The 12835-nt window shown below is 65.2% G+C and overlaps 1 protein-coding gene across 6 annotated transcripts in view; it reads right to left on the bottom strand.

Moving 5' to 3' along the window:
• ABR (ABR activator of RhoGEF and GTPase) overlaps nucleotides 1-12835 on the bottom strand; it is a 94748-nt gene that overhangs the window by 45459 nt on the left and 36454 nt on the right. For 4 of the 6 annotated variants that reach the window (XM_038375245.2, XM_038375239.2, XM_043499478.1 and 1 more), the window contains exon 2: nucleotides 6313-6497. In XM_038375245.2, the coding sequence (XP_038231173.1) occupies nucleotides 6313-6497 (185 nt within the window). Of the gene's footprint in view, nucleotides 1-738; nucleotides 1230-6312; nucleotides 6498-6671; nucleotides 6723-12835 lie in introns of those variants that run through there. The other 2 variants (XM_038375242.2, XM_038375241.2) reach the window with 2 other exon arrangements.

Here is a 12835-nt window from a genome sequence, read left to right as displayed (position 1 = left end):
CTCGGAGCAGGAGCTAGCCCAGTGCCTCTCCGGAGCAGGCCGCAAGAGGCCTGTATGGCTGAGTGGAGACGCTGCCATCCAGGTACGCAGAGACCCCCAGCTCTTCAGCCAGTGCACAGCCCCAGCCCCATGTGCACAGAGGCCAAGACTGCAGCCCCAGGGCTCTGCAGAGCCAGCAGCCCCTTTGCCCCATCCAACGCGCCCTGCCAAGGGAGGGGCTGCTGGGTCCGCTGGTACCAGGCCTTGGCTGGGCTAGTACTGCACAGTAGCCCTGTAGCCAGGGATGGAATCTGTCCCCCTCCCCCAGTCATTGGAGCCCTAATCACCACCCTCTGAGGGAGGCCAGGGCAAGCACTGGTGTCACCGGGCCAGGCTCCCTGCCCTGCCCCCCAGCCTCAGTCCCAGCTACACCTCACTGCTCTGCCCAGCTTGTGCCCTGAGAGCTCCTGCACTGGGAGGTGCTCTCCCCCCGGCCCTGGCAGGGAAGGCAGGAGACAGAGGGGCAGGCGCCATGGCCCTGTTAGAGGAGGGCACTTCACTGCCTCCAACCTATATCCCAGTGACTGGGGCAGCCCCCCGGGTTAGGGCTCAATGCCACAGAGCCCAGCACCCACCACAGAGGTGCCAGGAGCCCCCAGGCGCAGATGACACACTGCTGGCACTGACAAGGACCCCAGACACCCCCCCAGCCCAGCCCAGCCCAGCCCCCCTCTCCTCCCTAGGCGGATGTGTGCCCACCTTCTTGGAGGCCAGAAAGGTAGACCCCGGGCCTGGGCTGATGGGGGTGCCTGGCTCCGAATCTTCTTCGTCCTCCAGGATTTTGTCCAGATACCCTATGGCCTCCTCTTCCTCCATGGCCCACAGAGTGGCAGGAGGCCAGAGGGCACAGCCCACAACTCCAGACAGGCCTACGCCAGCGGGCCAGATTCAGCCCTGTGAGCTGGCCACAGCCTGCTGCTCAAAGGAGCCTTATGGGAGTCCTGCCTGCGCCAGCCAGGGCAGCTTGGCCCCAGGCTTCTCAGAGAGAGGAAAGGAAACCACGTTCCAGGCAGCCCTGAGCCTGCACAAGGCTGCGGAAACGCCAGGGCTGTCAGCACTGGGCGAGGGGCCAGCCCGGCACAGGCCGCTCCATTTGCTTAACCCCTTCCCGGCCCCTGCCGTCTGTGCTCCTCCAGCCAGCCCCACTGCCCCGCCCTGCCTCGGCTAGCAATGCACAGGAAATGAACATCTTGCCGGGGGGGGGGGGTAGGGGGGGGGGCGGGCCGCTCCCTGGCGTGTGGCCAGCGCCGCGCGCAGGAGCATTTGGGGAACCAGCCTCTCCCCGGTGAGCTGCCACAGCGGGACAAGGGAAGCAGCATCCAGGCGGGGAAGTCAGGCTCCAAGCACTCTGCTCACACAGTTCCTCAGGGCCCAGCCTCGAGCCACACACAGCACACGCTAAGGGGCGATGGACAGTCATACCCCAGCATTGGCCGCTGCCTGGAGAGGGCCCCTGCCCCAGAACCCACAGCACCGTCCCACCAGCCCCACCCAGGGGCTCTCTCCTCCACCCCCACTGCTGGGCACAGTGGGGGCAGAGCTCCCTGGTCCCGCTACATGGCACCACTGCGGTGCCCCCAGCTGGTCACCTGGCTCTGCACCGAGCCGCAAGAGTAGCAGCTGCCTCCCGGCACAAGGGAGTCTAGGAGGGAATTCCAGTGCCTGGCAGCGGGGATTGTACAGGATGGGACGGGGCTGGGAGAGGCTGAGACAGGGTCACCCGGAGACCTCCCCCTACAGGGGATCAGGTCTCATATGCAGCCTGGAGGCACGTGCTGGGCAGGATGGGATTGGGTAGCCGGGTAAATCTACAGCAGAGCTCTGGCCCAGAACATGCCTGGCCAGCCCTCACAGCCAGGGAAGGAGCCTTGCAAACCCAGCCCTGGTACCCCTCCATTCCTTCCAGCAGGGCGTTGACTCTGGACCCTAATGACGTGATCAGTGCAGAACTGCTCAGCCGCCAGCCAAGCTGACGCAGCCCTGCGCCCCTGCTGGATGTTGTGGCAGATCCTGTTGGGCAGGGGCAGAGGGCTCAGGCCCCAGCGGCTGAACTCCTTGCTCCCCATCCCAGGAAGGAGGAAGAGACACAGCTGCCTCCTGGGTACCAAAGCCACCTCTTGTGCCTTCCTGCGCGCCCAGAGTGCCACCCAGCCTCCGCCCAGGGCTGAAACTGGCAGCGTGAGGATCACGCGGGCTGGGAGCAGTGACTGTAACACCAGTGCCAGGGACCTGGATTGACAGGACTGGACAGGGGGCAGCCTCCCGCATGACCTGGGCGCTCCGGGCCTCAGCTGGCCGCCAGGAACAGATGAGGGGGAGCAGGATGGGGCTTTTCAAGGAGCGGAGCAGTGGCTGGAGGCTCCCAGGGCCCTGCAAGCTGGCTGTGGGCTAAGGACGCGGGGAGGGAGCTTCGCTGTTGGAAGCTGCCTCCACCTGCAGGGAAAGGGGAAGCGGAGGCTGATCTGCTTTGCATGTGCCAGCCTTATTGTCGTCCTCCACCGCTCCCTGCAGCTGCTGGGACACCAGTGCTGGGGTGGGGACCAACCAGGAGGCACTGGGGGTTTCCAGAGCCCGTGCCCTTGATGTGGGCAAGGGCCAGAACCGGGCTTCAGCCCTAGGGAGCAGAGGTGCCCCAGGACAGACCCCTGTGCACAGAGAGGGCCAGAGGTGGGGGGGGAAGTCAGTGGGGGATGGTCTGATGTGGGGGATTCTCACCCAGAACCACAGCCCCCGCCTTGCCCTGCACAGTGGCCCAGCCCGCACCCCACATGCCCAGCGAGAGGCGGCGGCCCCGGGGCGGGAGGCTACGGCCCAGCAGCAATGCCTGCCTTCTCCCCACACCGCTCCGGCACAGGAAACACAGCCACGCGCTCAGGACAGGGCCCAGCCCCCTCCACCAGCGCTGGCTGCAAGTCACCCAGCCTCACTGGAAACCCCTTTCAACCCCCAATTGCAGCCCCGCATCCAGAGCGCCACCAGCCCGAGGGCTCCCACCTGGCTGGGGGGCCCCCTCTCGGCTGAGCCCCACAGACAGAGGCCCTCGGGTTCCCCTTCTGCAGCTGCCAGCGCTCACTTGAGCCGAGCCCACGTGGGAAGAGGAGAAGCCGAGCGCAAGTCAGCTGTCATCTCACTGGCAGATCCCAGCCAGCACACAGGCCCCGATTCTGATGCTGGGGAGGTGGCTGCAAAGCCACCAGCCGCTGCGTCCAAAGAGCACTCGGCTTAGCCTGGAACTGCCTGGCCACAGATAATGGGATTGAAGGCAGAGCCAACACTGGAGCCCCAGCATATCCAAATCCCATTAGCTCCGGGACAGCTGAGGAGGGAGCACACAGCAGAGACTCCAGCCCCGGCTGGGCTCTCCCTTGCAGCAGCTGGAGGGGGCAGACCCTGTTGGATGCCCCCCAGGGTAGGAGGGGCCAGCAGCATAGCTGCCGGGAGAGCAGGGCACCTGTGGGAGCATCTCTCCAGTGCCTGTGCATCCTACAGGCTGGGGCTTTGTGGGCACCCATGGCACCGTATGCTGGGACAAAGGAAGATGCCAGGGCACTGCCATGCAGCATGCCCCTGCCCTTACTCCCAGCCCCCTTGGTGCCAGCCACGGGATCAGGGCTGGAGCATGCATCCCTTGTGCAGCAGCCATGCCAGGCAGGCAGCAGCTCTGCCCAGGGGCTGTGCCAGGGACCCTTCCCTTGGCTGTAACCAGGCACAAGCTCCCAGGGTGGGCCATCCAGTGTGAGGGCAGGGCACCCTTGGGAGAGGGAACAACCTGAGGCTTTGTCCCGAGACACCCAGGCCCAGCAGCTAGACAGCTGCCCCCAGTCAGGCCTGGCACAGCACAAGCCAGCTCCTGTACCCAGCCATGCCCAGGCTCTGCAGCGCCCAAGCAGCTGCTCACACCCCCCAGAACAGCCAGCTCCTGATGCTATTGGGCAGCACCAGCAGATCAAAGAGACTGCCCCTGCCCACCCCATGTCCAGCTGCCTGCTTTCTACATTCGCTGGCTATGGCAGTGCCACCTGGGCCTGCCCACCCCAGCTTGCTAGCCACAGCCCCCGGGGCTGTCCCCCTCCAGGACCTTCTCACAGGGCCACGGGCTGGCTTTAGTCCATAAGCTGTGTGGGGAAGGAAAAGGACGAAGGCACCATGCCCATCTACGGGCCGTAATGCAGGGCAATGCCAGGGGTCCTGCCGAGGGGCAGCCCTCCCCAGAGGAGGAGGAAGAAGAGACGATCCAGGCCCAGAGCGACACCATTCCTCCCATACTGGGGAAGTGAAGACACCCGGGCTTCGGACACATCATTAAACCCAGCCACAGGTCCCTGCTCGTCGATGCCACCTGGTGGGGAAAAAGCACCAGCCAAAAGACCCTGGCCGAGCTCCGAGATCCACAGCTGGCATCGAGACCCCAGGCAGGCAGGGGCTGGGTTGGATTCGATCCAGTTCATTCCTGTTGCCCCTTGGCACATGCCACCATCTGCCTTTCCCTTCTGCAGCTGGGCAGTTCGGGGCCTGTTGCCTGCCCAGGGGCTCCCCCATCTTTCTAGGTCTTCCACCCAGCTTGGCATCTCACCTCCACCAGGCAGGGGGTGGGAGGAAGCCACATGTTCATATTCACTCCTGTTCCTTCTGGGATTAGGCTGTAACCCTTTCAATGAGACAAAACCCACCCTTTCTGGCACTGCATTGCCCTGAACAAGGAGTCCCAGAGTTGGTACAAAGGCCTCTCTGGCCACATGCACCTCACGGCACAGCCACGAGAAACCGTTACCCTCAGCCTAGCATGGCCTGAGGAACAAGCCCCATGCTCCAGGGCACAAGGGCCCCACTGCTGCAGGGACAGGAAGGCGCTCTCTCACTCCCTCCAGGCACTCAGCTCATGCTAGAGCGTCAGGCATTCACCCTCCAACCTGCCCAGAAACGGGCTGCCGAGAAGGTGCTGGGTTGGTGTGTATTGGAGCCAAGGGAGCTGGGAAAGCAAGCTGCATGGCTTGTTTGCCAGGAGCCCCCAGAAATGTTTGGGGAGATACATCACACCCCTGAGCCTTGCCATGCTCTGGGCAGCGCCAGTGTCTGGAAGAGGCCCCCCCCCCGGCCACCTCTTCCCATTTCTCAGGGTTCCCATTCCCAGAGAGAGGTTTCATAACACTCTGACCAGGGCTCGCTTTGAAAGGGTTCCCCCTGCCCCAAAGACGCTTGCTTGAAGATTACCAGAAGCCTTCAACTGGCCCGATCCCTCCTCTGTCACTAGATGGCGCGCGCAACCCATCAGAGGGGACAGACGGCTGCAGGCTGCAGCACAGAGCCGGGAGGAGGCACCGGGTCCTGCCTGAGCAGCTCCAGCCACAGCAGCAGAAGCCCCCCACTCCTGCCTCACTGGCTCCCACGCCAGGCCCTGACACGGCACTTCAGGGGTCAGGAAAGGGGGGCACATGGCCACTACCCTGCACCCCTGCCTTGTACCCCCAGCATGCCTAGCCAATAAGCATAACTGCCTGCCCCCCCAATGGCTGTGCCTCCGAGTCCCTACCCACTGAAGCAAGATGGGGGGCAGAGAGGGGTTCCCACTCCACTCCACCCCCTGCTGGCCCCAGAAGCTGTTCCATAGCTCTGCAGAGAATCCCAGAGCGCTGCTAAATAGCACTGAAATGCAGCTGGTTCTGGGGTGGAGAGCAGAAGCTGGATGCCCTGTACCAAGCACGGGGTGAAGGAGAGAGGATGATGGGCCAGAGACCCCTGAACCCCTCCCCTCTTAGGGGCGGGGCCCATGCAGAGCAGCCAGGCACCTGGGCTGGACGCTGCAGTGCGCAGTCAGCAAGGGGAGGGCTGAGAGGCTGTTGACAGCCCTAGGAGCTCTGCAGCAGCTCCTCCCTCTGGGGATGGCCCTCTTGACAAGCCCTCCTCGCCCTTCACCACAGTAAAGCACCAAGGAAGGGACTGGCTATGGCACTAGCTGACTGAAGCTGGACACTCACCCTGCCCTGAACCACCAGACCCCAGCCCATGCTGCTCAACCCCAAACCAGGGGGAGAAGAAATGCTAGCAAAGGAGCAGCCAGGCTGCTCAGCGCCCCTCCTCGCAAGCCAGAAGAGGAGGGCAAGGACAGCAGGCTGAGCCAGGTGGCCAAGAGGGGAATAGGAAGGAAGGGGGAGCCAGGGGACCGGACCATCCCAGCTCCAGCGACACCCAGTTGCACAGGACTCAGAAGCAGCGTCACGCCCATGCTAGGCAAAGACCCGCAGGTTCCAGCAGCACCGTCGCATGGCCACCTACCCCAGTGCCCAGGCTGTCAGTGGGCGTGGGTGAGACGCCATCCCCGCTCTCCTGGATGCGGGCGCTGAGCTGCGGGGACATGGTGGGCGACTCGTCGATGTAGGGCATGGTCTCCGAGCCCTCCGGTGGCACCTTGGGCTCCTCATTCCCCTCCGCGTCGTAGTCCTCCGCCCCGTAGTTGAAGTCTGCCAGGAGGACAAGGAGAGGCCGGTGAGTGTCTGCCACCAGGGCACCCAGGGAGGCATAGCGCAGCGGGGGCTGCCTGCCCCTTGCCGCCATGGCATTGCCCAGCAGCAGACGCCAGGTGGGAGCCGGGGCTGGCCAGAGGCATGGCACCCAGGGGCTAAGCCATCAGACACCTGTCTGCCCCCAGGGCGCTCCTCCCCACTGGGGAGAGCTGGGAGCTCAGCACTCTCCCTGCCTGCTGCACCATCTTGCTTTTTATAGGGCTGGGGGTGGGGCTCCCAATAGGTGAGGTCACTTCCCTAGCTCCACCCCCTTGTTTTGATTCCAGCAGCCAATGGGTGTGTGGCACCAGGACAAGGTGGGCGCTGAGACAGAGACTGATGTTCAATAGGAAAACTCTTTTCCACCAGCCCCCCATCCCTCCCTGCAGCTGGGCAGGAGCCTTCTCCCAGCTCCGCCGGGGCCCAGGGCAGGGGCATGGGCGCTTGGCCTCGGGGTGCCCCCACTGCACTGGAGCCAGCAGCATTGGCACCGGCTGCGGAGGGCTGCAGGGCCCGGACATTGCATGGCTTGATTTTAGGGCTGCTCCAGTCAGGCACGTGGCGGAGACTGTGCCCCGGGGGGAAGGGGTCAGCCAGGGCTGGAGGGGCCCCTCAGGGCCCCTGCCCCAAAGGTCAACAGCTCCCTGGCACGTCTGCATGTATCTGACAGCTAGCCACACAGCCCCCTCCACCCCGGAGAGTCGGCCACCCCACGAGTCAAGTCACGAACAAACATACACTAGCAGCACCACTTCCCAGCACATTCCCCCCTCCCCAGTGCTAGCCCCCAGCCAGCTCTTAAACCCTGAGGAGCAGTGGCCCCCTCCCCGGCGCAGCGAGCCATGGTGGCCCCCTCAGTCCCCTCCTGGCCATGCTCTGCCCAGCCAAGCCCACAGGCACCCTTAATACACAATTAACAGCTGAGCACTGCCCTGGAGGTGCAGGGACCCAGCTCTGCCAGACATCCTGCTGCAGGGGCAGGGGCAGGGGCAGGGCTGAGCAGGGAGTGGAAGGGGCAGCAGCAGGGGGCTAGGGAGCCAGTGATCCATGCGAGGGGAGGGCTCTGCTGCAGCCTGCCCCCCCATGCAGAGGCACCAAGCGAATCTGTCCCCTCATTCCTATACCCTCAGTAGCAGCAATGAGGGTGGGCCTGGGTGCCAGGACTCCTGGGCTCTGCCGCTGACCCGCTGGGTGATTTGAGTAAGTCACGACTCTGCCTCTCCATGCCTCAGTTTCCCCTCTAGGTCACTGTCCCCTCCCGGCGCTCACGGTGTGTGTATGGGGGGGGCACAGCATCTTCCCAGCCTGCCAACAGCAGAGCGGTGGCCCTCAGCGACACTCGCCCCCGAACGCAGCAGCACGCCATGGGGCGCTGGGCGAGCAAAGCAGCCCAGCTCCAGCAGGGTGTTAATGGCAGGGAAGGGCACAGGGGCAGTTCTCCCCACCCCCTCGCTCTCTGTCCATGGACTCTCTCAGGCAGCGCTGATCCAGAGGGCTGGGGGCTGGCGCCGAGTGGGGGGATCCAGAGGGCAGGGGGGAAGGGGAAGCTGGACTGTTGGGGTTGGCCAGCAGGTGAATGCTGGGGGGCCCAGGGCTCAGATCCCCAGGAGCTTGGGGCAGGGACTCTCCAGCCCAGGCCTGGCCCCTGGGAGCTGCTCTCAGGCAAGTCTGCGTGAGGCCAACGGGGCCCTTCCTGGGGTCAGTGCCAGCCTCTTGGAGCAGGGGCAGCTGTAGTGGGAGCTTTCTGCGCTGGGAGGCCAGGCTGGGCCTGGCCTCTCAGGGCAGCTCCCAACCCACTGGCTGGTGGAGGGGGCAGGAGGGCACTATGAGCGATGGTGAGTCCCTGCCACCCCAGTTGGAGGCATGTTCCCACCCCAGCCAGCACCCACTGTCACAGCAAATGCCTCCTCTGAAGGCCTTGCTCCTGTGTGCGCCCTGCACTGACCCTTGCTCCACCTCACAGCCTGGTCCCTATGAGCACCCTTCCAGACCCCACAACAATCCCAGCACCCTGAAGCCTGAAGCTGGGTGCCCCCTCAAGCCCCTGCACTGAGTGTGCCCAGCCCAGAGCCCCCACGCAAAGGCAGGTGGGGGCTAGAGCCCCCCCAGCTCACGGCACTGAGTGTGCCCGGCCCAGCACCCCCATGCAAAGCTGGGCAGAGGCAGAGAGCCCCCCCCACACACACACACACAGCCCCCTGCACTGCGTGTGCCTGGCCCAGAGCCCTCGTGTGAAGCTGGCTCACTCAAGCCTCACAGCACGATGCTCAGCTGCAGTTAATATTTCATTGCAATTTAATATTTCAAGCGGATAAATCTTTAAATCCAAGAGGATTTTAAAGCCCTCCAGAGTCAGACCCTGTGAGCATGAGCCAGGGAGGGAAGATGGCCAGGAAAAAGGGACATTGCTGGGCCCGTTAGCCTGGGGAATCATGTCCCCATGCCAGGGGACAGGAGGCCAGTGCTGGAGCCATTCAGAACGGGCCTGGGCAGAGCCCAGCAGGACGGGTCTGTGTGGGATACAGCACAGCACAGAGCGAACCCGTAACTGACCCCCTCGCTGCTCAGCAAGTGACGCAGCGTGGTCACCGCCGGGCAGCCCAGCCCCCATTGCTCAGACGCAGAAGGGTCTCCCCGCTGGGCTCGTCCTGCTGGGTCTGGCTCCTGTGGCCCTGGGAAGGTGCGTGTGTCCGTGTGCGCGCGTGCACACACACACACACATGCACATGCAGGCACAGCATGGCAGCCCAGGTTCCCACCCATTAGCACGCTCCAGCAGGGAGCCCTCCCTGCTCCTCGGAGCAGCAGGCCAGGCGCCGGACCCGGCTGCTGGCAGCGCCGCGACAGGCTGTCAAGGGAGCAGCCGGGACATCCAGCCGAGCGCAAGCTCCTGAGTCACCCTCATTAGCACGGGGTTCCCACCATCACACCCACCCACGTGCTGCCTCCCAGACTGCCGGACATGGCGCGAGAGGCTGGGGGATCCCACTGGCTGCGTAGTGCATGGGGGGGTACTTTACGCTGCACTACGCACCTCCCTCCCCACGGAGCCCCGGAGAACGTCCCAATCCATTTGGGGCCCCTCTCTGCTGCTGGCGCTGGGTAAGGAGCGCTGGTTATATACACAATGTTCTAGCACATTACATTAGCACATCCCCACTTCTGGGGACAAGCGGGGGGCTCCTCTCACATTGGGGGATGGTTGTTTGATTCACTTCTGCTTCCTTGTTTAAGGAGTTTGGATGAATTTTAGAGCAACAGCCCAGAGCACGGGGGTGGAGGCACAGCTCTACCTTCTCCTTTCTAAGCCTGGGTCCCCCTCCCACAGTTCTGCTAGTGACCCCCAAACCCAATCCCAGCCCCTGCTATCCCAGCCCTGGGCTCCCCGCACAGCTCTGCCAGTGCCCCCCAGTCCCGACCCACAGCCCCTGCTAGCCCAGCCCTGGGCTTCCACCCCCAGCCCAGCTCTGCCGGTGCCCCTCAATCCCGACCCACAACCCCTGCTAGCCCAGCCCTGGGCTCCCCGCACAGCTCTGCCGGTGCCCCTCAATCCCGACCCACAACCCCTGCTAGCCCAGCCCTGGGCTCCCCGCACAGCTCTGCCGGTGCCCCCCAATCCTGACCCGCAGCCCCTGCTAGCCCAGCCCTGCCCCCACAGCTCTGCCGGTGCCCCCCAATCCTGACCTGCAGCCCCTGCTAGCCCAGCCCTGAGGTCCCCCCCAGCCAGCTCTGCCGGTGTCTCTCAACCCAGGACCTTTGCACCCCACCCTGAGTCCTTTCCTGCCCCTCTGTGGCTCCCCCGCTCCCCTCAGGCCCATGTGGAGTCCGGCAGCACCAGACGAGCCAAGACATCGCTGCCAGCCAGTCCCAGGGCAGCTGGGCACGGCTCAGCCTGCAGATCTCATGGCCCCTAGCTCATGCCCATCTCCACCAGCTGCTGCTGGCAGCTTCTCCTAGAGCCAGGGGTCCCAGCCCCTAGCCCCAGCCCTGCTCCAACCGGGCCAGGCTGGAGCGCGCCGTGTCCTCAGCTCCCGTCTCCGCGCCAGCAAGAACCGCCACAGCTCCGCAGCGGCTGCATGGCCCGCGGCGTGAGGCCCGTGCCATCGCCATGGCAACAGGCTCCTGCACAATCCTGCCGGCTGCCAGCTCAGCCTCCCACGGCCGCAGGGATGGGGGAAGGGGCGTTGCGCTCTCCCCTGCTCCATCCCACAGGCCGGGCGGGGGGGGGCAACGGAGCCAGCCTCACCCCACCCCACAGCCCAGCTCAGTGCGGCCCCGGCTTTCAGCCGGCACAACAGTGGGGCAAAGCGCCCCCCAGGGCTGCTCGGCCGTGGACACCGGAGCGGGAGCAGGGGCTGGCCTCGGCGACCCCCAGGAGAGGCGCTCCCTCCCAGCCGGCCTGGGGGCTGCAGTGTCACGACCCCAGCCTGCCCCGGAGCAGGGACCGCTGAGCTGGGGGCTGTGCCGCTGGCAAGAGTACCAGCGCCCCGGCTATCGGGCTGCAGCCCGAGCCCAGGGCAAGAGGCAATGCCACCCCACCTCTCCCAGCTCTGCCCACGCCCTCCGGCATGGGGCTCTGCAGCAGCTGCTTCCCTCTAAAAGCCCCCTGGAGCCACTGGGCAGGAAAGAAACCGACGCCATGATTAGCAGCCACTCATAGCCCATGCCCCCGAGGCACCAGCCACATGCCAGCCACAGCAGTTAATATTTCACCAGCCCCACCAACAGGGCAGAGAAGCCCCCGTGGACCAGAGCTCAGTATCTGGGCTCTCCCAGAGCACTTCCCCGAGGACGAGCCCCGTGCAGTGAGGTCTGCACGGAGGAAGGCACGTTTCTGGCTCCCATACGGCCCCGCCAGGTGCCCTCCTTACTGCACCAGGAGTGCAAATTAAACCCAACAGCTAAGACACTATGCCCCATTGCCAGGCACACGTCAAGTGCTACTGCCAGGGAGGGGTGGCCAGGGTGAGGCGTATGGGGCAGGAGGCAGCAGGGTCACATGCATCCCCAGGCCAGGCGAGAGGCCGTGGAGAGCCGGGGCCCAGCGGGAAGAACTTGTGCCATCTCCAAGAGTGCCCCAAACACACACATTGCAAATCCCCGGCTCTAATTCCTGCACTTCCCACCCCAGGCCCTTATCTGCTGCACCCCAGGGCCCCTGCACCCCTGCCTGCGGCCCAGAGAGAGGCCAGCCACCCTGGATTTGTGTGGCCCTCGTAGCACAGCCTGAGTCCAGCACTGCCGCAGCATGGGGAGAGCGTCTTGAAAGCCAGCCGCATCGTGATCACATCGTCCTCCCCACAGCCTGGCGCAGGGCCACCTCCAGCAATGGGAAAGGGGCGGGAGGGGTTGGGAGCCCCTCCGCTGCATGCATCCGAGGACGGGAAGTCACAGGAACAGCAAAGGGAGATGCTGGGTGATCTCACTGCCACTTCCCCTCACCTCTCCCAGCTCCTCATCACCAACTGCAGCCCGTCACCCCGGCTCAGGCTCCCCACCCAGCTGTGCCAGCGCCGACCCGCAGCCCCCGTCACCCCGGCCTGGGCTCCCACCCAGCTGTGCCAGCGCCGACCCGCAGCCCCCATCACCCCGGCCTAGGCTCCCACCCAGCTGTGCCAGCGCCGACCCGCAGCCCCCGTCACCCCGGCCTGGGCTCCCACCCAGCTGTGCCAGCGCCGACCCGCAGCCCCCGTCACCCCGGCCTGGGCTCCCACCCAGCTGTGCCAGCGCCGACCTGCAACCCCCGTCGCCCCGGCCCAGGCTCCCACCATCTGGGGAACACACACCTGGAACCGCTGCCCTCCTCCTCCTCCACTAGAGACAGGTCAGGCGCAGTCCGTGGATTCCTGGCTCACTGCCGGCCCAGCCCGTGCACCCCTCCATGCAGGGCCCCAACGCTCTTCCTCGCCAGCCCCCAGAGCCCTCAGCTACAGCCTGGCTGACAGCCGGCTGTGGTTCCTGGAGCCTGCTGCACCAACACTCTGCCCATCCTTCCACTTCACTAAGCATCTCCATGGCTGTGGCCACGCATTCGCCTGCCTGGGGGAGCCTGGGGACAGCAGGCGGCTAACAGGGCCAGCACGGCAAGGGCCAGGAACGGTCTTCGGGCTCATTTCCCTCCCTCCACGTGCAGCATGGGGACTGGCTCCAAGGAGAGTACCCCTGCAGCCTGGCCAGGGCGAGGGGAGACCAAGCTGGGGAGCTGGCCAGTGGAGGGACCGCGCCCCTGGGGAGACACAGACGGGACGGGACGAGGAGCCCTTGGCCCCCCTGGTCCCCAGCGTCGCCAGCCTGTG

This window comes from Dermochelys coriacea, chromosome 17, assembly GCF_009764565.3.
Source record: "Dermochelys coriacea isolate rDerCor1 chromosome 17, rDerCor1.pri.v4, whole genome shotgun sequence".
Taxonomy (NCBI): domain Eukaryota; kingdom Metazoa; phylum Chordata; order Testudines; family Dermochelyidae; genus Dermochelys; species Dermochelys coriacea.
The sequence above is the reverse complement of the archived record's forward strand: the minus strand, read 5'-3'. Positions and strand labels throughout refer to the sequence as shown.